Source organism: Alosa pseudoharengus, unplaced genomic scaffold, assembly GCF_046254945.1.
Source record: "Alosa pseudoharengus isolate Yale_2024_CS ecotype anadromous, Long Island Sound unplaced genomic scaffold, YU_APseudo_1.1 YU_APseudo_1.1_scf_6, whole genome shotgun sequence".
NCBI classification, from domain to species: domain Eukaryota; kingdom Metazoa; phylum Chordata; class Actinopteri; order Clupeiformes; family Clupeidae; genus Alosa; species Alosa pseudoharengus.
The window spans coordinates 15,308,645-15,333,393 of record NW_027468848.1 but is presented as its reverse complement, the minus strand read 5'-3'; the positions used below and the strand labels follow the sequence as shown (position 1 = coordinate 15,333,393).

The window sequence follows — 24,749 nt, the reverse complement described above, 5'->3', positions numbered from 1 at the left end:
AGACTCAACATGGCGGGTTTTTGAGTGCCTGTGTGTGTGTGTGTGTGTGTGTGTGTGTGTGTGTTTGTGTGTGTGTGTGAGAGAGAGAGTGTGTGTGTGTGTGTGTGTGTGTGTGTGTGTGTGTGTGTGAGAGAGAGAGAGTGTGTGTGTGTGTGTGTGTGTGTGTGTGTGTGTGTGTGTGTGTGTGTGTGTGTGGGGAACCATTTTCTGAAGGCTTGCCACTAAAAGCAGACACAAAGAACAGTAATACTGGACCCTTCCTAAAACGATACAAAACTAGCATGTAATTATAGTGCTTGGACCAAAAACTGTTTCAAGATTACATATCACACTCATATTTTCTGCCTAAAAGATAACAGATAACAGAATGAAAAAAAACAGAGACCACCTCACAGGAAAATAAGCAAATGTTAAGATATTCCACCAAACCGTTCAGTGCGGCATCTCTGTGGTGAATTCCGAGAACCGAGTGCGTTTGAAACCACTCCCTTTAGCTGAGGATAGCGACATTTTCTCGATGGTAGCTTGGTACTTAATGTTTCAGGCAACTGGGTCAACCTGCTTGAATGGTACATAGACAAAGACAGGTTCTGCAAATACTACCATTCAGTGTTTCCCATACATTGACTTATTTGTGGCGGCCCACCACAATATCAACATTGACCATCACACAATGATTTTCCAGGTTGTACTAAATTGTGCTTAAATCTGTTTAGCATCATAACCACGCTGTGCTAATTTGTTAAAAACTGTGGCATTCAAGTTAATTCTACAAACCAACCACCACAAATTGAATTCAATTCTCTGGGAAACACTGCCATTACAGTTGTGTACTTTGAATTCTCTCTAGCTGATATTAGACCATCATATCACACCCCCACAGTGTCAGAGACTAGACTCTGACTTTCAGAGGAGCTCTGAGAGACGAGGATGGACCTGCTGTGTGGGATTGTCCTCAAACGGCCCACAGTGTCATAGCCAGGCGACAGAGTGGCCGGACACACCGCTACCAAACACACGGCCATCTCTTGTCCGGCCGGCCGCTCCTCCGACAGACGTGACCTCAGTGTGTCTGCAGCCCAAACTAGACAGCCCAGCTGGAGGTTCTGAGAAAATATCCTCAAATATCCAACTTGCATTCATTCATTTTCTCAGCCCAGCATGGTTCTGGGAAAAGACAAGAGCCAGAACAACAGGGGGGAGAGAGAGTGTGTGTGTGCATTAGTGAGGGAGAAAGCAATGGGCACCAACAGAGAGAAAGAGACAAGAGTGAATGAGAGAGAAAGCCATTCTCGGCTCGCGCCTTGACCGTTTGACACCGGAGCTGCAGACCATGAGGGACCCGTCCCAGCTCTAAGCCTTCGCCAGAAAGTCCACACACACACACACACACACACACACACACACATACACATACACACACACACACCCCAAACTCATTAAGGCTAATTAAGCATTTCACAGCTTCTCTCCCCTGGCTGAGGTGTTACCCCAGCAGCCCCCGACTCAGTGCCCGACTCAGTGCCCGACTCTGTGGACGTGACAGAACAACAGCACGCTGTCCTCTCCTCTCCAGCACAGCGTATGAGAGGAGGCCCGCGCACGCACACACACACACACACACACACTGCCGTCTGTTAACCAGGCCGCCATGTCTGGCTCGCTCGGCCCCGCCGAGGATTGCTCTACGCCACACTTCTGCTCTCCTGCCCTCTGTCCAAGCGCTTGTAGGCATGAGGGAAGGCAAAGATGTTTTTTTTTGGTCCATCTGACCTCGGTGACACATACAGCGGTGTAAGGGAATGAGCGCAACCATATTTGTTCAGGCTCTGCTTTCATATTTGTTCACTTAGGCCTTTCGTTCCACTGCTTACCTCTTATGCCAGCTGAAGTTGCCCTGTGGCCCAACAAGCACCACTGAAGTAACAACAGCCGAGACACAAGCAACACAGTCTATCCACTCTGCAAAAAATAAAACTGTTTCCTTTCCTCCGGAAAAGGGCAAATTCAGAAACAGATGAGATGCAGGAAACAATTTATCTCTCATATTTAAAAGAGACATTGGTTTAACTGATGAAAGTCTTTCAAATAACTGGGCACTCATGTTCTTTCAGTGATGGCAAAGGATTGAATTTGCTAAAACTTTTTTTTATCTCAAGCTATTATTATTTGGTAGGTTTGTCCCCTAAGCAAAGGGGCCAATTGGCACATCTGGAAGGAATCATATTTAAAGTCAAAAAGCACCAGTCAACATTTCTTTAAAAAAATGTGTACACTAATGAAAATCTGTCCATCAGCATAACCAATCTGATTAAACTTGACTTTGCATTACTGTGTTTGAACTATGCAGAGAACAAATAAGCACATAGGCCCCTCTGAGAAGAAGATAACGCGGGTTGGACCGTGCAGGCGCCCCGTCCACCCCAAGATCTGGGCTGACCGAGTGGCCACTGCTCTCTCCCAACTCTGTCCCTATTCCACCACGGCCTGATTCTGCCTCTCTGTCTCTTGTTGGACTCAAAATCTTTCTCGAAGTGGTTTTCTATCTTAAATTAAAGTTTTTTTTTATTCAAACTACAACTATCCGTGATTAATGCACTCAAGCCTTCTGTATAATCTTTGTCTTTGATGTTATTTAATTAAATAATGTATTTGTTTATTGGATTTCTAAAATAAAACTGTGTCTATAGAGATAATCTGTACATTTACCAAGGTTTTTTGCTAACATTCAACAACAGTGAAACTACGCTGACCCTTTGACTGAGGAACTCAATATAGTAACTTCAAAAGGCAGAATTAGTTTAGTTCTTGAATGCACAAAAGGCAAAGGCTATGTAGAGACCTTGAAGGTACACATTTACAAATATTTCACAAAATCTGCTTTGTTCCAAGTAGTGTCTATCAAATCCAGAAAGAAAGAAAGAAAGAAAGAAAGAAAGAATGAAAGAAAGAATTTCATGACGATGAAATGCACAAAACAGACTTCTCGACAAAAGTGAGGTGTGTGTGCCAAAAAATAATTCAGGTATTTCTGTCTCAACACTGTATCAAACTTATTGTATTGCAATTTTATATGTTGTGGTCAAAACTTTGACAATGAACGGGAAAAGGCAAGACGAATGTTTTTATTTTCTCTTTTCAGAGTAATAAATTAAGTCTCAGTTTTTAAATATTTTCCTCCAGGTTTACGCAACATTGAACTGAATAATTTGATAATAAATAATTCAGTGATCATACACTTCTGTCATGTTGTTGTGTAGCAATAAAGCATACTGATCTGCTTATTGGTAACCCGGTCACATTGTAGGCTTTACTGGTGCTCAATATTATATTTGTTCTTCCGTCAAGTACTTTCGACAAATTATTGACTTTCTTGCTAGTTATCTCTGTGAAATTGCCTCTTCGAAGAAGAGCGCACGCCGCGACTGAACAAGTGAGAGTCAGTATACATTTCCACAAACATTTGATTCTTTTGTCGATATAGAAATGTGACGCTAAATGTAGGCTACTAAGAAAGTAGTAAGCCTACACATTTTCACGTGAACTATGAAGTATGAGCAATCTGACAAATTATATTCATATCTTATTTTTTTTTCTTCATAGGTTACTTTTATTTCGTGTATTTCCCCTCCTCTCAGCTCAAACATGGGGAGGTCCATCGTTGCGCACATTCTAATATTTCATTCCTCACTACTAGGGTATTGCTTTTATTGTATTATGTTTGTTGTCACTTAACAAACTCAAGAAATTGTGATTGGTGTTGCACACTGTCTTAATGTCGTTTCTAAAGGACTGGGACAAATCAACATATGAGGCGCGAAAATAGATCTGTAGGCCTAGGAAAAACGTGATATTTTGATCATTCAACTAAATGACAACTAGTCGATGTTGGACCGCAGGTTAAACAAACCTGTGCTTGTCACACACATTCTTCACGAAAGCAGTTATAGAAAAGAAGAAATTCGTAACACTGTTACATAAATATGGACAATAGCATGTTAAACTGAGGTAAAGTTGTCATATGTTGTCTGTGTTGACAGACTTTTGCGTAAACCACAACATATGCTGTTTCAAGTCTGCTACCTGAAATACTTTCACGACGCAGTTTCTTTAATTTCAACGAGACAACTGTGTAATGTAGGCTAAGGATATTTTTGCTATGTATCCGGCCAAATTTCATATGCCTACTAACATATTTTATGTTACCTATTTCAAATTTGCAATGGTCGGCTAAGGATGGCGCCTACTGCGATGACTGCTAGTGTACTCTAAGCTCCAGTAGCCGTTATTTGACATTATAAGGCATTTAGCTGTCAAGACCCTTTTCGTACATGTATTTTGGGCTTTAATTGCTTTACGTTACAGTGACGTGATCTCGGTGCAGGAGTCGGCGCTTTTCCCAAAAAACTTACCTGGGGTTAGTACGGTTCCAGTAGACGGCATAGCGATCAGCCATCACCTTGGAGCTCGGCTCCTGGCTAAATACACACATCCAAAGGACCAGGCAGACGAAAATGACCATTTCCACTTGCAGCATAACTACAGTAAAGTTCGTCACGTACTCCTTCGATGTGAACCCGGGGATGCTGCTCTTACAGCCTATGTGACACCTTAGCGCTCACTGCGCTTTCTCTCACATTGAAAGGCCAGCTGGTGCCTATGAATGTCAGCTTCAGCTAACGATATCTGCAAATGCTGTGCCCAAGAAGCTGTGTTGGCTTGAGGGATAACTTGAAGTCCTTACTTTTTGTATGAATGGCACATCAGTGACAGGGCAGTGCTGTCACCAAAATCGAAAGTCACTCCTGTTGGTCTAAATCGGTATGTCTATACCCGAATATGTACCTTTCGGTCAAGTATTGCAATACGTTTTCAGCTTGTTTGCAATAGTGTGAAAATGTGTTGTGTCCAAATAATGAAAATGCAAGGCGAGAGTAAGAAGCAGCATAGATCAGGCGATCCGTGAGCTCCTCAGAAAATATGTCTTTATGTTTGATGGCTGCCACAGCACAAAATGCTTGTAGAAACAATCAACAGCGCAAGGTTAAAAGTCCTGGAATCAGAAAAACATCGTACGTGTCTCCCGTGTCGGTGACTCGGTTCTGCTCCGTGCTGTCTGCTTACTCACTCACCCCGTTCAAGTTCACTGCGCCATAAAGGAGCGCCGAAAACAATCGCGTATCATGTCCAAATGTCCCTCTGATCTCAACGAACACACCGAGCGGAGCTTGTATCCTCTCTCAACGATGTCTTGAAAGTGTCAAGGATGAAGCAGGGAGGAGTCCTTCTCTAGGGCGAGAGTGGAAATGCCTTCTCTTACAAGTAGAAAGATATACAGTTGGCGAAGAAGTCCCGGAGTCGAATGTCAACATTCCTGCGCACCATCCTTATTATGGGAGGAATAAGAAATCAGATGAAGATCATGTGTTATTTCAGTCTAGTTTCAGGTTCGGGGAATTAAGGTGAGACCAGAGCCTGCCAGGCACTCGCCGACTCCGCAACTGTGGGTTCGCTCTCGGGCGAACGCAGAACCGTCCCATTGGTCTAAAATTTGAATGGGCGTTACGCTAACAAAACAAAACCCCTCCTCTAACCTAAACTAATTCAATTATTGAAAGGTATCTGGCTTCGAACTCCGAAGAACTGCCAGATGACAGTACCAGTTACATAGACTACAAGAACATATTGGTATGAGCTACAGATTGGCTATATGGTGAGTTATTATGAGACGTAATTTAAATTATCCTGTCGTTTTGGAGGCTTTTGGAAGTCCCGTTCCATTTTAGAGTGAAGTGACATTCGTAACTTTCTCAGTGCAAAAGTACGACCGATAAAATACATTGGGACCAATTTCAAGTGACTGTTTAGTTGACGTTTAGCTCAGACAGACAGACTGCAGCGGTCGATCCGTCAGAAATGCAGAAGCTAACTTCTGATTCAACATTTATTTGCATCGCTCATATAAAGTAAGCAGAAATAAGCTCTGTCGAAATAACGTTCTAGGAGACAAATGCTGAGCTGGATATGCTGAGAAAATATACTGGGGAAACTGAGTTTGATACAAGAGGAATCAAATGTAGTATGTAGCCTACAGCTGTTGTGTATCTGTAAGGTTGTTCTACAGACCGAGACCTCTCTATCATAGTGCATCAAACGCACATGATTGTAAAGTTGTTTTGTGTAATTAAACATGTCAAAGCATTGGAGAATTGGAAACTTGTGCGAGGACAAAAAAATATTTGACGTCTATAGAACATTTTGCGCACACAATAAACGGCCTTTGCTGCAAGGCTGCGCGAGTGGTCTGTGAATTTCCTGCAATTAATTGATAGTGAGTGTGTTTGTGTGTGTGTGTGTGTGTGTGCGCGCGCGCGCGCGCGTGCGTGGATCTGCACATGTAGCCTGCCCAAAAGCCTTATACGCCACGCAGTGGAAGACAGGCATGTGTGCGGGTAGGTTTGCAGTTTGCACCACCCCTCTCAAGTCACTTCTTGACATGCTACAATCCCGTTTTAATACCCTTTTAACGGAAATAATCGCACTTGCATGTAGCCATATGTGTTGCTGAGAAGGTGTTTTAATGACATTTAAAAACCTGGATTAAAGGCTCTGTTAGTTGATCCTATTTAGGAGTATTATGCAGTTATTCCCTCTCATGAAAATCTAACCAAGACAGTTTTATTTGGTAAAAGTATATTTATATAATCAGATAATTCTTTATTTAGCATTTATAAATACAAATAATTAATTTTCATTATTCCGACCAGGCTGGTGAGGCTAGTTGATTCTCTGATTAGCTCAGTTAGCTCTGTATTTCTTTTTCAGACAGGCACAGTAGGAGATGCCTCTGGCTGATTTAGCAGGACCTCATAGCTCTGTCCCTCGGTTGCCAGTGTAATTCTGGTCACTGTCAGTGGTGGGGAGGGCAGAGCTCTGCCAAGTTCACACCCACTTTACAAGAGCTGTTTTACCAACCCCACACCACACTCACAGAACCCCGCCACCCCTCCCCTTCTCTCTCTCTCTCTCTCTCTCTCTCACACACACACACACACACACACACACACACACACACACACACACACACACACACACACATACACACAAACACATACATACACACACAAAACACATACACACACACACACACACACACACATACACACACACACACACACATACATACACACACATACACACACACACACACTCCCTCTCTGCCTCTTCTCTCTCTCCTCCTTACACACACACACATGCACACACAGACACACACACACACACACGGGACCTCCCGCTGTTTCCATCGGAGCAGCTCTGGGACGCTGATATTCAGTCCATTCCCACAACTCCCAGAATCAGAATCACAATGGGCATTTTTGATTATTTTTATACACCATATCATTTTCCCCCGAACACGGGGCCTGAGTGTGCATTTCAATGGGAAATAAAAGTGAGTTTTGAACTCCATCCCAGAAGCACATTTATTTTGATGGATTGTTACGCTCAGAAGAGGAGAAAAGAGGGCCAGAAAAAAAGAGTCGGCGGCACTGCTTTAATGATAGATGTTTCTTCTGATTGATTTCGCAGCTGCACGAGACAAGGTCAGCCGGCGGGTCACATTAGTGAAAATCACGGCGAGTGACTTTGCCGAGAGCTGTGAGAACAGCTCCAGGATTAGTATTAGCCTTCAGAGGCCAAGCACTGCTCCTGCTTCGCCCGGTTCCTTTGGTTTATACAGGGAGTCAATTACAGTGCCAGGTCACTATCCAGACTCTCTTTGCTCTGCTCATTTTCTGCAGGCTAGCTTAGGGTCAGTGACAATAATGCGATTTATTCTTTAGGCAGATTTAATCTGGAACTAAATATTTTATCTGTGATTAAACTGACTTTCTCTAATAATTGGGAGTGGTTGCCTAAGACACAGCTGGAAATGCTGGTGACAGGGTGCAGCTGCACACCCACTGACTGTCCACGGTGTAAATCACAGGAAACAAACATGTGTTTCTAAAGCCAGTTACCATTCAGGATAGATTGATCCAGCCAACATCATACTCAAATAGCATAACTTTTTTTACAGTATTTTGCTTGTTTACAGTATTTTACAGTGTTTTAAATGAATATCATATTAAAGTTACACTCTTTGGGTTGTCACCTCTGTTTGAATTTCCCCATGGGGATCAATAAAGTATCTATCTATCTATCTATCTATCTATCCATCTGTTGATCAGCAGAGCCGTTCTGTTCACTGTAGATGGGTTGATGGCCACATTCTGTTATGTCTGCGGGCTAAACATTAGGCCAAGTTTCAAAAGTGTGCCTTGGGTCCAGGTGACCAGGTGTGTGGGAGCTAGGGGTAATGTGCCCAAGTGTGCTGCAGAAAAGTGTGTGTTTCAGTATGTGCCAAAGGACATACAGCTAGGTTAACCATACAATACAATTCCTCCTGAGTTATCCGCTCTGCTGTGGGTTGCTGTGAGCAGGCTCCTCGGAGTGCTTCTTAATCAGCCATTAATCAAGATGTTCACGCTTGGCTGACTCCAACTCACAGGCCAAATGGTTCTTTTAATTAGCAGACTAAGTGCAAGGTGCAACAACTGCAGAACAGACACACCACCCCTCCAATTCACCGGACACCTCAGCACAGACACGTTTACGTTAAGTATCCTCTGGGGCTCACACACTGCTGGAATGAACACAGTGCACACCTGTTCCCATGGCACTCCTCACCTTTCTACAGGCTAGCTGGACATTCCGTCCAGTTCCAAGCTAAATCTCCATCCACCAATCAAGCCCCAAGCCATGGGCAAATCATAGATATCTCCAGTGAGAAGAGATAACAGACAGTTCTCGATTGCATATCTTCTTACAGAGAGGGCTAGGCTTGTACTGTTAAGATAAGCTGTGTTTCTCCCTATACTTTCTTGCTTTTGATGAAAACGTTGTTGAATGAAAATCAATACAAAAAAAGCCTAGCACAGTGAACTTGTTTCGTGGTGCATACCACATCCTTTTCACATTATACCACAGCTCGTTCTCCTCAAATCATCCATATCTTGGGAGCCAAAGGGTCTTCCCAGCCAAATAATTGAAACTATCAATAATCCAAAAAACAACATATTGCAAGTATGGTGGAGAAAGTATCTGGAAAGCTTCCAGACATTCTTAGAGGGGAGAATTTTTGACTTCAGTCCAAAGTCACTTGTCTGGCCATTTCACACTCTTATCAATCTTCACCTCCACCTCATCTCCACCAAAATGGCAACAGCAGTAGATATGAAATGTCTGTCTATCTCTATGCCCTCCTTTCATCCCACTCTGCACCTTTCTCTCTCTTTCCCTCTCTCTCTCTCTCTCTATTGAATTTGAGATTTTATTATCACACTTCACTAATGCACTAAAGCCATTACAAACCAAATCGCCATGGCATCCTATGTCACTGGAAAGACACCTTGGGTAGGAGGCAGTCCTGGGAGAGGGGTGGGGGAATCGATGCAATGTGCTAACTGGATCTATTTCCTCAGGCTTACACCCAGCTGAATACTGATGATGAAGAGATTCATGGCCTGCGACAGCTATTAGCACACTCATTTTATTTTTAGTAAATGAAGGTGAGAAAGAGAGACAGAGAGAAAGAAAGGGAGAGAGAGAGAGAGAGAGAGAGAGAGAGAGAGAGAGAACAGACTTGAGGAGAGAAGGGAAGCGGGTGCCGTCTGGCTAGTGAGGGGTAATAAAATGCTATTGTGAAGCGTAGCCAGCTGTGAACCACGTTCCAATTTGACTTCCGAATGTTTCCTTTTTGTTGTCAGTATAGAATTTATTCTGGTTGGTCATCGCTGTAACGTTATGCTTCTGGCAGACTCGGCCGCCCAGTTTTGCCCGGCGTGCCGTCGTATGCTGCCAATTGTAGCGCCATTACAGATAGTTTATATGGTTTCTGAAACCCAGAGTTTGCCAAATATCTCTTCAGACAAAGCGCTGGCAGCCTGTGCTAGATGCAGCTGATTTATGAGAGGTGGGGTGGGGGGTGATTCAGGGGAGACGGATGGGATGAGTGAGGACAATGACAGCACCAGCCTCCTGGATCCAACGAACACACATCATGTGCATCTTCTTAACAACATCATCATTTCCACTGGAATGCATTAGGAGTGTTAGAAATATCTGTTTTGTGATTCGATTATGTGAAATTTATGTCAGATGATGTCGAAATGTCACAATACTGGGCGCAGTCGATGCTATTAGGGAGCAACAAGCTGTAGGAATGGCTCACACACACACACACACACACACAGAGAGAGACTGTAAGCCACCCATGTAGTGGTGTGTGGCTGTGAAAGCCTAGTTGTTTTCCAGCTCCTCTTCTCAGCTCTCAGTCCTCACCTCTCATCTTTCCAGCTTTCCTTGTGCCTCAGCTTCTCTCCTGGCTTATTCCCTCCTTTATGACACACGTTCCTCCTCTCCTTCTCCATTGAGATCGCTCTTAATAATATGTTTTTTACTATCTATGTGGCCTCCATCACATTACAACAGTACAACAGTAAAAGTATCAGCAGATTAGTATAGACCCTGTTTGTGTTTGTGTGTGTGTGTGTGTTTGTGTGTGTATTTGCGTGTGCTTGTGTGCGTAATGTTTGTATATAGTAAATTCATCATGAAAAAAAATAATTATGAACTCTGCAAGAGAGAAGGCACATGTGTATGAAATCCGAGCATAATTTCTTAACTCTTGTCCTAATTTCTTAACTTGTGTCTGCATGTGTGTGTGTGTGTGTATATCTGTGTGTGTGTGTGTGTGTATTTGAGAGAGAGAGAGAAAGAGAGTATTGGGCTTCCTAATGATGGGAAATTGCAGTGGTCCTGCTCCAGGTCTCCACTGGTGTTTCTGCTACAGATGAAACCTTGTTTAGTTCCCCTCTGCTGTGCATGCAGCTGTCTGGCATTTCAAGCGATACAACTACACCCCACCACCAGCCTGATTACGCATGACAAATGCCAGAAAAAAATATTACAAGTGCTACTCATGACATCCTGCTGAAAGAAATACTTCTTCCTTTAATGCACACAGGGGCGTCATGCAAGCCAAAGTGTGTGTGTGTGTGGGGTTTGGGAGGGACAGAAATACCTTAACAGAGCAAGCAGCAACCCTCCTCTATCTGAGGACTAAGCTAAAGTATCTATTTTGCAGTTGTTATGATTTGATTGATATGTGACCTAATAACAATCTTACATTAAAAAAGGAGCTGAGGTCTGACTTTGTGGTGCTCAGAAATTAAACTATTTTGATCTTAATTCATGTGATGAAGGACATTGAAAGAAGTTTGACAGGTTTCAGTGCTGAGTATGGTTAACACTAAATATTTGAATATTTCACTACTAGTAATACATTTTTCATTACCATTATGGCAAGCAATAGGCTTCCTCATTTGTTAGTTACCTGCAAATCATGAGCAAGTGACTTGATAATAAGTTATGAGCACATGAGAGAGACTATTATACTTTCTTGCCCTCTACATCACGGTCATAGCGATCCTGGAGAAACATCCAACGCGATGCCTTGGTAGGCCTAATGTTGGATTTTGTAGTCACTGCAAATTTAACACCCTCGTTTCTATGAAACTGAAAACAATTGAACCAGGAGACTTTAACTTTTTGATCACCAAGTCAAAATTTCCTGGTCAACCACAAATAATTCCACTACTTATTGCTTAGCTAGCCTACCTACCACTTCAACACCATTGACTGTATATGTTTAAACTGTTACTGTAACAGTTCAACTGTTCAAACTGTAGCCTTAAGTTAACTGTAGGCTAACAGTTCAACACAAGCAAAACATTGCGAGCTCAATGCACATGTGAGTTGTTACGGGAACATACAGACACCAATTTTAGGAAAAGGGCTGATGTTGACCGGTCTTCGGCTATTTTGCTACGGTTTATTACGCATCCAGAAGAATACATTTGAGTCGTTATAGGCTCTGGCTTATTATGGAGCATAATAGGAACCAAGTTATGATCAAAAAAATTATCAGGGAGGAAAAATCCGAGGGGACATGTGCCCCCTTTATTTCAATGGGCATTACGCCACTGAATGCACACATTGAATACTATGGAACACTTGATTCATTTATAGTTTAGGTCGGCCTGTTTGGAGTTGAAAAGGATTTGTACACACCATGTTTCACTCCAAGTGCATTCGTAATCCTCTTTATTAATTGTATTTATTATCTTTTTTACAAAGCCCAAACATCTTCTGAAGGGTAAACAAAGATTACCATCGCACATCTGCTGGGACTGGAACCAGTGCAGGCTGACTCAGAGAGCTAATGCTAATGGGAGGGAACGCTAGCCTCCCTGGAGCTCATGGCACCAAAGCACAAGCTGGAGTGCTGTAAGTAAAGGAAATGATAACAGCCAGGGAGGCTGAGAGGTTTTAAATAACAAACTCTCAAGAGCTTGAGAGAAGAAGAGAGTAAGCCACCAACAAAGACAGAGGTAAGTAAGGTCAGTTAGGTTTGTTGTTGTAAGAGTTTCCTAGAGTTTAGAGGGGTTTTTTCATAGACCTTTAAGCTTTGATGTGAACAATGGATGGATACTATCTCTGAGACTAGTTTTCATGTCATTAAAAAGCAGAATCTTAATAAGTTGAACCCTTCACTGGGATTCCACTCAAAAGACTAGATGAATGACTTGTAGCTCTGATTTCATTGTGTATCTGCAAAGAAGATTAATCTGTAATTACAAGTTAATTTTCCTCTCACTGTGTTCTGGGAAGCCAACCACCGAGTTAAGACTATCTGTCAATGATAAAAGCACAATAATGTCACAGCGTACACAGCATGCAAGTGTTCTTTTTAACATTTAATAAAACTGCCAGAGGAAATAAATAAGTCCTCTCACAATCAATTAAGTGAAATGACAGCAAATGTGTAAGTTATGATAATGTCCTGGATGGAGAGATGTGAATGGGCACAAGGCTATAGTGATAGCTGTGTGCAGGCTTCACACTGCCTGAAGTCTGAATTCCAAGACAAAGCAAACTGAGACCGATTGGTTTGTTAGATGGGTTCACTGTCTTTTCCAAACAAAATAAAATAAAATAAAAATCCAGCTGACTATAACCTCACTGAGTTCAGGGCATGAAATAGACTTTTGTCTATTTCAGTCATTTGAGGTTCTTATTTCTTTCCAGCACTCAGCTATAGGTTTTGCTTGGCATGTTCTCATTCGCAACTTAACTCTTGTCCAGATCGGCAGCTAATAATATGGTAACGTTCTGTGCCAATGAAGAGACAGTTTACCATTAACCGGGTTTAATGATGACTGTTGTCGGCCACAGCCACGCCACAAGAACACACTTTTACACTCACAAATAGGAGCTCCAACTCACACACACACTCCTTGTAATCTCCACTACCTGTTTTCCCCAAAACTACACACATTACCCCGGAAGGGGGTGGTACCCCAACCCTGGCCCAGGTAACAGAGCCTATCAGAACCATATACATATTTAGGAACTTAGACACGCTACAATATTTATGAGTATTTCCTTCATTTGAAAACATCAAGTGCTTTGGACGCCAGTCTAAATATTCCCTCAGATATCAACAAGAAAAGTGATAGTAGACTTCCTGGCAGGACGGGATCATTTTTTGAGTTTGAAGTTTATGTTTAATTAGAGGCAGCTATGGACGTCTGGTTAGACAATGATGTTGAGAAACAAAAAGATAAGATTAAGGCAACGAGTTAGTCGCCAGAAAATACACAACCAGTAGACTTTTGGCAGACAGAAAACATCAGACATTACAGAGAAAGTATGAAAGTTTTATTCCAATGCATTGCTGGGGAGCTAGCCTGAACTGCATTCTAAACATTGTCTTAGGTTATGCAACCTTTTATGCACTCAAAATATCACATTCTTGTGAGGGACCGAGGCGACCACCCCACGTTTAGGGAGGTGCGCCACTGGATAAGATAGTGTTGAGGGAAGGCAGGAGACAGCAGTTTTGTACAAAAATAAGTCATTTATTGTCCAAAATTAACAGGCAGATCCAGGAGCACAATTGGAGTCCAAACATGAAATCCAGGGTTCTTCAGTCTACAAACAAACAGGTACTGTGCCATAAAACTAGGCATCAGGCACCTACTCTTTTCAGGCTCCCTGTCCAAACAAGGCGACCTTGTAACTTTGGACCTCCCTTAATCCTTGCCTCACAGAAAGCAAGGTTAACTTCACATTTAAACAAACAAACATTAAACTCTACGACTTCCCTGATTTCTGGACCTCAAGCTCTTCCGCATGTCTTCCTGGTTCTTCTGTGTTTCCAGTCTATCCTCCCAGTGTGAAATAAACCCGCCTGTAAATAGGCTCACCAATTACCCAATTAAGTCTTGGGCCAAACCATTTAAGAGGGGTGACGGTTTGTACCAATATACCCACACTTAAAATCCCAAATAGTACCAAAGGCACACACAAGACAAACACATACACAGCAATAAAATCACACCCTTCAAACAAATAAGTAAAAGGTGCATGCGTGTGCAAGTGTGCTCGCAAAGTCTGTATTGCACACAGCAGTCTTTTAACAGTTTATAGGACCTTAGACAGGTGAAAAGGAGGGGGCTCATTTTTCACAATTCTATACAATTCTCTTGTGCACACATGCTAACAGTTCAAGTCTTAATTCTGGCAATTAGCTCTACCTAAATTCTGGCGATAATATAATATTTGTGTGACTGCTTGTTTCTCATTTTCATGCAAACATGCAAACATTTAGCCTGACGAGCCAGACCCACATTAAAATGTAGGGTCTGGGCACTCACCGTTCGCAGTGCTCAGTCCGCGGGGCGGGATAATCATTGTCTTTCAAATTCCCTCTGCACGCAATAGCACAGCGGCAGCGCTATGAGTCTCATGCGTTTCCCACCAGCGGAGCTAGTTGGCTAGTTCAAACGTTTGCCATCTTAATAAAAGCTTAACTCGTGTCACACTGTTCGCCAACAGCAACATCCATCTTATTTGTTTTCAAGTAGCAGGGAATTCAAGCCAAACCGTTGCAACTCTGCCATCAATCATTATGTTAAGCCCACCTAACGACTCTATACACGATTTCATTGGCCTGATTGAGTTTCGATTTCTGGAGCTCACAAGCCAACGGAGAGTTGCTAGACTAGCCCTTGCTGCCGCTAGGGGCGCATCTAGATTTCTAGGCTAGCAAACATTATCATGCAAAGTGGAAAAATCACTAGAGGAATGTGTAGAGAACTTCACTGAAATTGGGCAAAAGTGCAATGGATTATTATTGTCCAAGGATTGCACCTTTACCGAAGTGTATACACACAGATGACAACATAATATCTTGTTAACTCATAGATTATCCTTAGTCAGTTAGTTGTCTTTACACAATCATAGCAAGAGTAGGACATCAAGAAATGGTAAGTGTGATAGAAATGTGTGAGATTTTGTACTGACATTCTGAAAGATAAAATAGGGAGTGAAAACACACCCACTGATCCACTGTAAATGGAACTTACTAGAAGATGTAGTCTTCATTTCAGACAAATCACTGTAAACATTACATTATGCTATCAGAGACTTTTAAAGCCACACACGGATTCACTCTGACAGTGCAATCTCCAACCACCCTCTTAATATCAATGAGGACTCAGGGAGGTGATGGCTATATGTGGTAGATCATTCCAAAATAAATCTCATGATTCAAATGAAGACTGTGGACTAGACTGAAATTCAAGATGGTGCCTTAAGCGTCTCTGTTTTCTCACAGTGCTTTGTATAGTGTGTCATTCTTATACCCCTTTTGTACTTTCATTATTTTTCCTAATCTCTCTCTCTCTCTTTGACTGTTTGGTGCTCTGAGCTGAAAACTACAATGATTTATGTTCTACAGCCTAAATGTAGACATATGTTACATTACAGCTAACTAAAATGATTCACATGAATCCACAACATGCCGGCAGAACATAACCATGTCTAGACCTCAAGAGTTTAATCAGATTATTGCACACGTCTTGGATCACTGCACTTTCTTTTCGAATACTGCAAGTCTCCGAGGAGCTCAAGGACTTTGGCGTCCAACCATGCCAAATTACCCACATGGCCATTAATTATGTGTGTCATCTGCTGACAGGATGGGGACTTTGAGTGTACTCCTTCCACTGACAGATCAAACAGAAATGTTAGAATGGCTCGGATAGATGATCGAGATCTGGCAGGGACAAGCTTTTTCACAGCGTCAGCGCAGGGCTCCCACTACACCAGATCATTTGCATCATAAAACACCCTCGCGCTAAACTGTCATGATTCATGGATCCGCTATCTGAAGATGAAATCTAACCAGGCCTGTGTGGTTTCCTGCAGAGCCAAGGGAGTGGCTGGTTTACCACACTTACAGTCTTGTCATGCCTTTCGTTGGCCTTTTTAGTCCTCGTGTGATCCTCTCCAGATTATTTATCTGTTTACTGAGGGGGGCCTGACTTTATCCCTCTCTCTCATCTGGCTGTGTTTGAGTCTGTCCTTCTCACAGCCTTAATGGCAGTTAGAGGAGATGCTTCAAGTGTCACATCAGCTGCCCCGCTGGAGTGGCCGGCACGCGATGTCACCAGGGATGCCACGCGCACTAATTGCCTGCCCCAGGAGAGTCCGGCTGGCCGCGCGGTGAGGTCCCTGTCTCTGGCGTTCCCAGCCATCTCTCCTGTCACTATCAAAGGCAGCAGACGCGGTGGGTGAAGCTCTCCCAATCACCCCCCCCACAAAGACCCTCTCCTCTGATTTGGGCTAACTGGGGCGAGAAATATTGTCCTGGTGGAGGGCTGATTAGTCTTTTAATAGGATTGAGTCGTGTCGCTCAGTATGGGACTCCCAGATCCTGTCATTGTGAGTCAGGGAAACAACAGGAGGGCAACAGAAAGACCAAACTGAAGCAGGAACACACTATGGCCCCTTTAAACTGCTTTGAAACAGGAAATCTTTGTTTACATGTGTGAAGATAAGTTAACTGGATGTGTTGGTTTTGTGATATTGTTTGCTATGAGGAGTTGTAAATATCTTGTGGGGATGAGGATTTATATATATATATATATATATATATATATATATATATATATATATATATATATATATATATATATATCTTCTTCTTTTTTTTTGCTTTCCACCATGTTTCAGTGTCCAGTCATTTTTAAATCATGTAATAATGCAATGACAGTGCATGGCAGTTAAATAAAATAAACACCAAGTCAAGCTGTTGAAATACTACACAACCTCCAGACAAGTCACTTCCACAAGTTCTGTACATGTTCTCATATTTATTTTGACAGAATGCCTGGTGCCTGTATTGTTTTAAGTCGAAGATATTTTTATTAATGCTACATCCTTCATGTTGGCACTTTTGTCGTGTTTCAAAAAAGCCATGTCACTCCTGTCCAAGTGCAGCCTACGGCCAGACAAGCAAGACAAGAGCCCACCTGCTATTGGGAGCGTATGAAACCAGTGACAGTTCTCCGATAGCAAGCCCTCCTCTGGGCATCTAGGGAAATGTGAGTGAGTTGAACCTTGAAGAAACAAAGCAGCTTACTCAAGCCCTTGACAGGGAAAGGCCACAAACGCCAGAGTACTGAATCTGGTCAAAACTGAGAGCTTAAAAACACTTTGAGCCATTATGGCCTATTTCATTTGGACACAGAACACAGTGGTGTGAACATGGCATTCTGACCAGTAATAACGTATCAGGCAAGAGTTTTTATAGTATACATATTTGGAGTATTTCAGGCCACAAATCGGAAAAAAAAGAAAATATATCTCATTCTCTGGCTTCTTTTGAGTGGGGGGATTCATGTCTTTGTTTGAATACTTGCCTTGGAACACTTCTTGACAGATGAAATTCGCCTATTTAGGGTTGAGTTTTTTGCCTTTTGTATTAAAACACAGCTTGTGGCCAAAATATACCCGAGCAGATTTGACTCCATCAGTCACTGTCAGCAGGAGTGGGAGTGATTAGCTTATTGCGCCAGGGTCCTTTTGTTCAGTTAGCAGAAGTTTTAAATCTCAGTTTAAAACTCATTTTCAGGTAAAGAATTACCTGTCTGTGGTATGCACGCAAATGAGGATGTATGAGAGAGAGTCAGGGGCGTGTGGATCCACCCGGCCTTGAGGCCCTCATTGGGCCTTTTCTAGTTAGAGGGGCCTCCACCCCATCAATGCATGCGACTGGGTTTCCAAAGGAGTTTGATTTTGCTTTCTTCATTTTGTTGCCAGAAAAGCACAATCCTATAGTCCTGTCCTGATGGATGTGAGGGATCCTCATGATGGATGTGTGCTGGCATATCTCAAACAACCAACCTTTATCCAGGTTCATGATGAGGTGTGGGAACTGTGCGCAGTGGAAACAATGAGCAGTTATGTGGAGGCATTATTCCAAAGGATTATGAGAGAAACTCTCTGACCTGAGTCCAGTTGTAGCTGGATCAATAAGATAATAATTTACATAAAAGTAGACTGTCTTATTGTAATGCACAAAGGTTTCAGTAAAAGTTGAATTTATCATGCCAAACTGTATCTGTAGTCTGGAAAATATGCCGTGGTAAATATTATTGGGCCAGCAATGGCACTGAAAAACACACTGATTTTAGCACATAACTAGGAGGACCACTTGCAGGCAAAATGCCGATTATAGTAACAAGCCCTGCCAGCATGCAAGCAGAGGATTAACTATGGAGCACAAACACCTAAACACTGAAAAGTCTGTATTTCATGAGAAATGAGTTGCTGACCGCTGTGATTAAATTCAGAAGAAGCCATTTGTATTACTCCGTGTATCGCATTTCACGTGTGCACAATGCACTTGCCAGCATGCTATGACTTGATGACATTACAGTGTCTACACATTTTTTAAAAGAAAGCATATTTTAGTTCACTGGTCATGTTTTGACACTGTTCAAGACTTGTGTCACCCCACTGTGTGTTCCATCAGCCTGCTGTGTGAGTGAAGAGATGTGGGCCACTTTGTTTACGTGCCCTTAATGTCTGTGCACTCAGAGTGATGAATAGCGCTCCGGCCCAAAATGCACTCCTTGTGGAGTGCTGCGTTTAAGTTAGATAATGTAAGAGCTATTTACGCTCTTGTCTGAAGTGAGCGGAGTCGTCCCAGGCTCTGCAGGCTGTGGCTGTGTTTCATCTCCCTGATTTAGCATCTGTTGCATTACATTGTCCTCTGTAAATACAGATATTCATAGCACTGGTTTGTTTGTGTTTGTTCGGAGGGTGTGTACACTGGCCCCTTAATGCAGGGGCTTACCTGGGCTTCAGCCCAGGGGCCTCGACCAATGAGGGGCCTCCTAATAATAATAATGATAATCAATAATAATAAACGGCGTGTCCGTATTCGCGGCGTCATTAGCCTACTCTGGAGCTAGTCTAAATAATTGAGCACATCGTACTGCTCTACAATTACATCCATGCAGAGGCCCCCTTTGTCTTCTCCAATTCTAAATTGTAACAAAATGTAACAAAACGTAATAAATCCCAACGGGTGTAGAGGAGCTAGAGGAGAGGCTAAAACTGACTGACAAACTTATCATACAAACTCTGGAGATAACGTGGGTAGGATTGAAGCAACGATAAACGAATGACGTGGATTCCTGTAACTGTCCATGAAAACAGAAGGCATAGCAGGTTAATATCGTAGCAAATAGCCTGGAAATTAAACGGCTTTAAAAACATGTATTTCACTTGTCTCATTGGAGTGGGCGCAGAACATGGGCTGTGGCGCAAATAAATGAATTAGTGATCTGCATTTCCGTTCACCAACAGCTAAGTTTGTGCTAACCCATTCGCACATATTGTTATGTTTTCTCCATTGTTAACGTGAGATATGTCTCCATGTAGAGTAGAGATAATGCATAAGGTAGCCATGTTCACGTCACATGAGCCAGCTTGTTCTGTAGGCTAAAACTATTTCTGTCCCTCCCAAACTGCATTAAACTGGTGTGTTAAGTAGACAGAATTAAAAAAAAAACCTCCTGGGGAACCCCCGACACGACAAACACATGCACTTTTGAAAAGCTTTTAAACGTCCATATGTGTACCCATCTTTTAATTTAGCCTACAGCCAGTGTTCAACAAGTGTAAAAGTTCAACGCTTGTTTTCGTGCAGTAGGCTAGCCTTTTTGATAAGCGATGTCATGGGTAGGCAGACGTGATTCGAGGGCTTTCTGTTCCTGTTTAAGTAAAGGTTTTACATAGGCTGAATAATGATAGGCTACACTGCATGTGTCGGGTCAGATCGCGGGCCGGGTATCATTAAAAATGTAAATGTAATGTAATTTAATAATAATTAATATTTGCGGTGGGGGGGGGGGCTTAAAAAACATATAGCCCAGGGGCCTCGGGTGGTATTAAGGCGCCCCTGGGTGTGTAGCATTACAACAGGCCTACATTACAACACAACTGTTTTATGTGGACTTATTTATTTATTTACATGTCATCTGAATAGAAACGAGCGAAGCTGGAGGTTTTCAATCCCATGGCACATGCCTCTGAAGTGTAAAGGACTGAACTGCATGCGTGGAAAGAACAAGCAGTACATATGGAGGGCCAGTGTCAGCCTCATGTACTGCCCCCCCCCCCGCACTGTTGTTCAAAGGCGTAAATCATAAATCAAACATGTGTGCTGCTCCGTGATGCTGGGGGCTCGCCCTCTGCAGAGAAAGTGATCAAAGTGGCGACGTCACACCACAAAGACTGAGCAACCTTACCCCCCCCCCCTGAGTGGAGCAGAGTGGCTGTAAGTCTACAGGACACAATGAATGAAGATTGTTCCCATGCAGAAAGTTGGAACAGGGGACTCTTTACCAAGAAAGGTCAGTGGGATGGCTGTTTCACAAACAGTGCTGAAAGGTTACAGTCCAAATAATGCTTAATTAATAGGGCTGCTTGTGGCGGTATGTGATATGTGTATTGTTGTGTGTGTGTGTGTGTGTGTCTAAGGGGTGTATGAGATGTTTATTTTAAAATGTCACAGAACCCATTTGCATTTCAACAATCTCAGTGACCAGCATGCGATGGGTTTCTATAGAATATACTGTATGTAATTATACATTCTCTGCAATAACTGTTTAGGCATTTATCATCTGATATAATGTAGTATGCAGGATTATTCACCACAACTTTCCTTTGGAAATAAAACCTGTTGATGTGCCTCTAAGTGTTGAAAGTTGAGCAATCTTTCTAAGAGGTGATTGGTCAGCTAGCATAGTTCTCTCATCCTCTTAAGTTACTGCATGTGAAATGCCGGTGGCTACACTGCTGCCTATACTAGTGCCTGTGCTGCCACTGGCATTGTGGACAGAGAGGCCTACTGTTATTTCCCAGCAGGCTAAGCAGGTGGTGGCTCAAATGAAGCGCGTCTCCTGCCATCATTCAGGAGTGACTTTGGTGCCCTCCCTCCCACAGACTAAACTTTCACTCACGGAGTGAGAAGGGGATGCCAGCAGTTACAGTAGCAGCATTGGGCTCTGAACATAAGACACAGAGTTTGTTCTCAGCATGGATCCAAAATTAGCACTTCCTCAGGAAGAACCCTGATGTGATGCTCCTCAGTACGGGCCCTGAGGCAGCTCTGCGTCCACGTCCGTCCGGCCGGTCGCCCCCCGGGCACCGGCACCCCACAGCCCTGGACCCCCTGCTAGCTCCTCCAGGAGCAGGACTAGGAGAGACAGCGGGAGGTCAAGGGTTACGGGGTGATGGTGCCCGGGGCAGACAGAGGTCCGCGCTGATGTGGCCATGGTGTGTGTGTGTGTGTGTGTGGGGGGGGGGTTCATGGGGTGGGGGGAGCAGGATTGACCAGGCTGGTGGCAGAGTTATTTTGCCTCTAGGCAACCACGGATTTTTTAGAGAGTTGGGAAAACTCCTAATGATTTTTCTGAGTGAGTGTGTATGTGTATCATTGCGTGCAGCCATGATGAATTTATACAATCTGTAGCTCACAGTGTATTTTTCCATTATTGGGAAGCAAAATAAACCATTAACCCGTTAACAAGTGATAAGAGATCTTTGTTAATGATTTGAAACCCTGAGACAATAAGAAAAGTGGCATGCTTCTCATTTCATGTCTCCTGCGTTGTGAAACACTTGGCATGCTTCCCTTTCCACCGTATTTATCATGTCAGAGGCAACACAGCTTTGGTCTCCCTCCATTGCTTTCACACACAGAAAAATGAAGTTAAATCGCTTGTTTAGGTTGGCTGTCTCTAGGAAAATCCCAAGTCACCGTGTACGGACTGAGGTCATTGAGGAGCAGTCAATACGGATTAGGTTAAATTGCTCGGCTGTCTTGTGAAGCACAGGAAGAATTGCTGGGCCAGCATGCAGAGAGAAAAAAAATTGAGTAATTTAGAGGTACATTTTCTCTGGCAGTGGACCTTAATTGAGGATAAAGCCCCTTTTCAGACACACACAGTTGCACAATCATTACAGCCCTCATTTAAATGTGATACCTGGCGGAGGATTCAGAGGCTACAACACTCAGACAGACAGACACACACACACACACACACACACACAGGTATTTACACAAATTCTACCGAATGCACATACACACACACACACACACACACACAGGTATTCAGCTATTTACACAAATTCTACCAAATACACACACACACACACACACACACAGGTATTTACACAAATTCTACCAAATGCACACACACACACACACACACATACACACACACAGGTATTTACACAAATTCAACCAAATGCACACACACACACACACAAACTCCTAACTGACTGAAACATACAGACCCCCTCTCTCTGGTTCACATTATCTGGCCTCTTCTCAGACATTTTGGGGGTCGGGGTTTTTCCACAGATCTGTCAGTCCCAGCAGCACTTTCAAGCAGCATCAGGAACATATCATGGGAGTTGAAATCGATGGCCTTTTAGCGCGTCAGTCTCCTGTGTGTGTCAGGGAGGGAAAGGCTTCCTCAGAAAGGTGCCCAAATGAGCAACACGTGTGAAGGAAGTCTGGGAAACATTCCCAGTGTTGGGGGAAATTATCAGTTTATCAAAGGTGCTGGTGTGAGGGACTCGTGTAATAACATTATGGGATAGATCACCTTATGTAAAGCTACCTAAACTGCCATAATCTACTTCATCTTCTATTTGTAATTTAGTACACCCCAGTCCATGAGGGATGGATGACATTTCACAGGTGTGAAGGGATGTCCTGTTCAGTGTGGGACTTGATGGCCTTTGCATTTCACTGTTTTAATTGAAAGCCAGAGAGTCTCTAGTGCATTATTCTACCCAGCTACACAGCAAGCTCTATTAACCATGTCTCTGATCTAGCAGTATTGTAAAGTTTAAAAGTTAATAATCAGACATCTCACTGTAGCTGTTGTTCTCTCTCTCTTTAGTTTGACCCTTTCTTCATTCTCCTCTGCCTGTCTGAAGAGGGATAGTGTGCTGCTCTTGGGCTCCTAGGACGTGCAGCCATATCTATTATCATCAGCGTAGTGGCAACTCTCTCCTCTGCCATCACTTTAGGAGCCAGAATGAAACCATTTGCTTCCGCCATCTGCAATCTATTTGTTAATTATTCCTCTTCCAACACTGTTCCTTTATTCCTCTTTCTCACCCGTCTGCTCTCCCTCCTTCACTCCGGGGTTACAGAGAGAGGCTCGCAAAAAAAAGAGAGAAAGAGAAAAGAAAAAAAGAGCTGAAACATACCACACGTAGCCGAGCGGTCAGAGACTGTGTGCGAGTGCCACGCAGCTTTCAGCGTCTTAATAAAGATGGCATCAGAGTGGCAGTGGGTCCGATGCTGGCGTGGCTCCCCCCCCCCCCCAGCTCTCCCTGGGGTGGCACTCCTCTATTAAACTTTATAAAGCAGCTCCTTTATCTGCGGGATTGATTAAGATCTGATTAATAATCCTGCTCGGACCCATGGCATATAGAAGAAACACATCTGTCTGAGTAGGCCACCCACTACCCTAAAGCCCCGTGCATTTTTTTTTCCAGATTCTCTTGAGATGAGATGCTTGGTCACCAATCTGCCTCCTGGTTTCATTTGTGGATGCGTGTTGTTTACATGGTTGTCTTTCTGAATGTTTCTTTCAGCTTGATTAGTAGGTCTTTCTAAGTTACAATGCCATTTATAGAAAATAGAAAATATTATCTCTCTCTCTCTCTCTGTGTGTGTGTGTGTGTGTGTGAGAGTGGGTGCTATTTATTGTTGAGGCATATGGTAAGGATATACAGTACTGATGAAACAAAGAGCCATTGTCTACAGAAGACCGCTTCGCTGCTCAACAAATAAAAGCTGATTTTAAGTGTGGTAAGTTTATCTCGCCAATCAACCAAATGGGTGTTGGGTTAGTTACCCTGGTGTGATGATGTCTGATTTAAGAACCTTTCAGCTTTTGGACTAAATTTAACTGGTAAACAGGAAACAATGGCATTTGATTGTCCACCCCAGTAATTCTTTTTCATCACAGCTGCTGGACAATCTAATGTTGAGGATATACAATTTCCCCAAACAGGTGTCATGCCAAATGCACTCATCAGGCCTTAAAGCAACACCAAAGAACTTTCCCTCTGTCGCACGCATGCTATTTGTTTATCCAGCACCGGCTTTGCAAATAATGATGTCCACAGACAAGGTAGAATATGTTGCACGATTTATGAAAGTACGATGTATTGCGACATCAGATGCAAGTCAAATTTGTAGT

General features: G+C 43.0%; 1 protein-coding gene and 1 long non-coding RNA gene across 5 annotated transcripts in view; one reads left to right on the top strand and one right to left on the bottom strand.

The window, feature by feature from the left end:
• The window catches only part of efna5b (ephrin-A5b), a 94,014-nt gene extending 88,514 nt beyond the window's left edge, over window positions 1–5,500 (bottom strand). For all 4 annotated transcript variants that reach the window (XM_076269582.1, XM_076269584.1, XM_076269583.1 and 1 more), the window contains exon 1: window positions 4,413–5,500. In XM_076269582.1, coding sequence (XP_076125697.1) covers window positions 4,413–4,537 — 125 coding nt within the window. In that variant the 5' untranslated portion in view covers window positions 4,538–5,500. The remainder of the gene's footprint in view (window positions 1–4,412) is intronic.
• Window positions 5,501–5,622: 122 nt separating this feature from the next.
• Window positions 5,623–20,598, top strand: LOC143106737 (uncharacterized). Its single transcript, XR_012983727.1, has 3 exons — window positions 5,623–5,713; window positions 12,238–12,491; window positions 20,507–20,598. It is a non-coding gene; the product is annotated as an uncharacterized LOC143106737 (long non-coding RNA).
• Window positions 20,599–24,749: the final 4,151 nt, after the last annotated feature.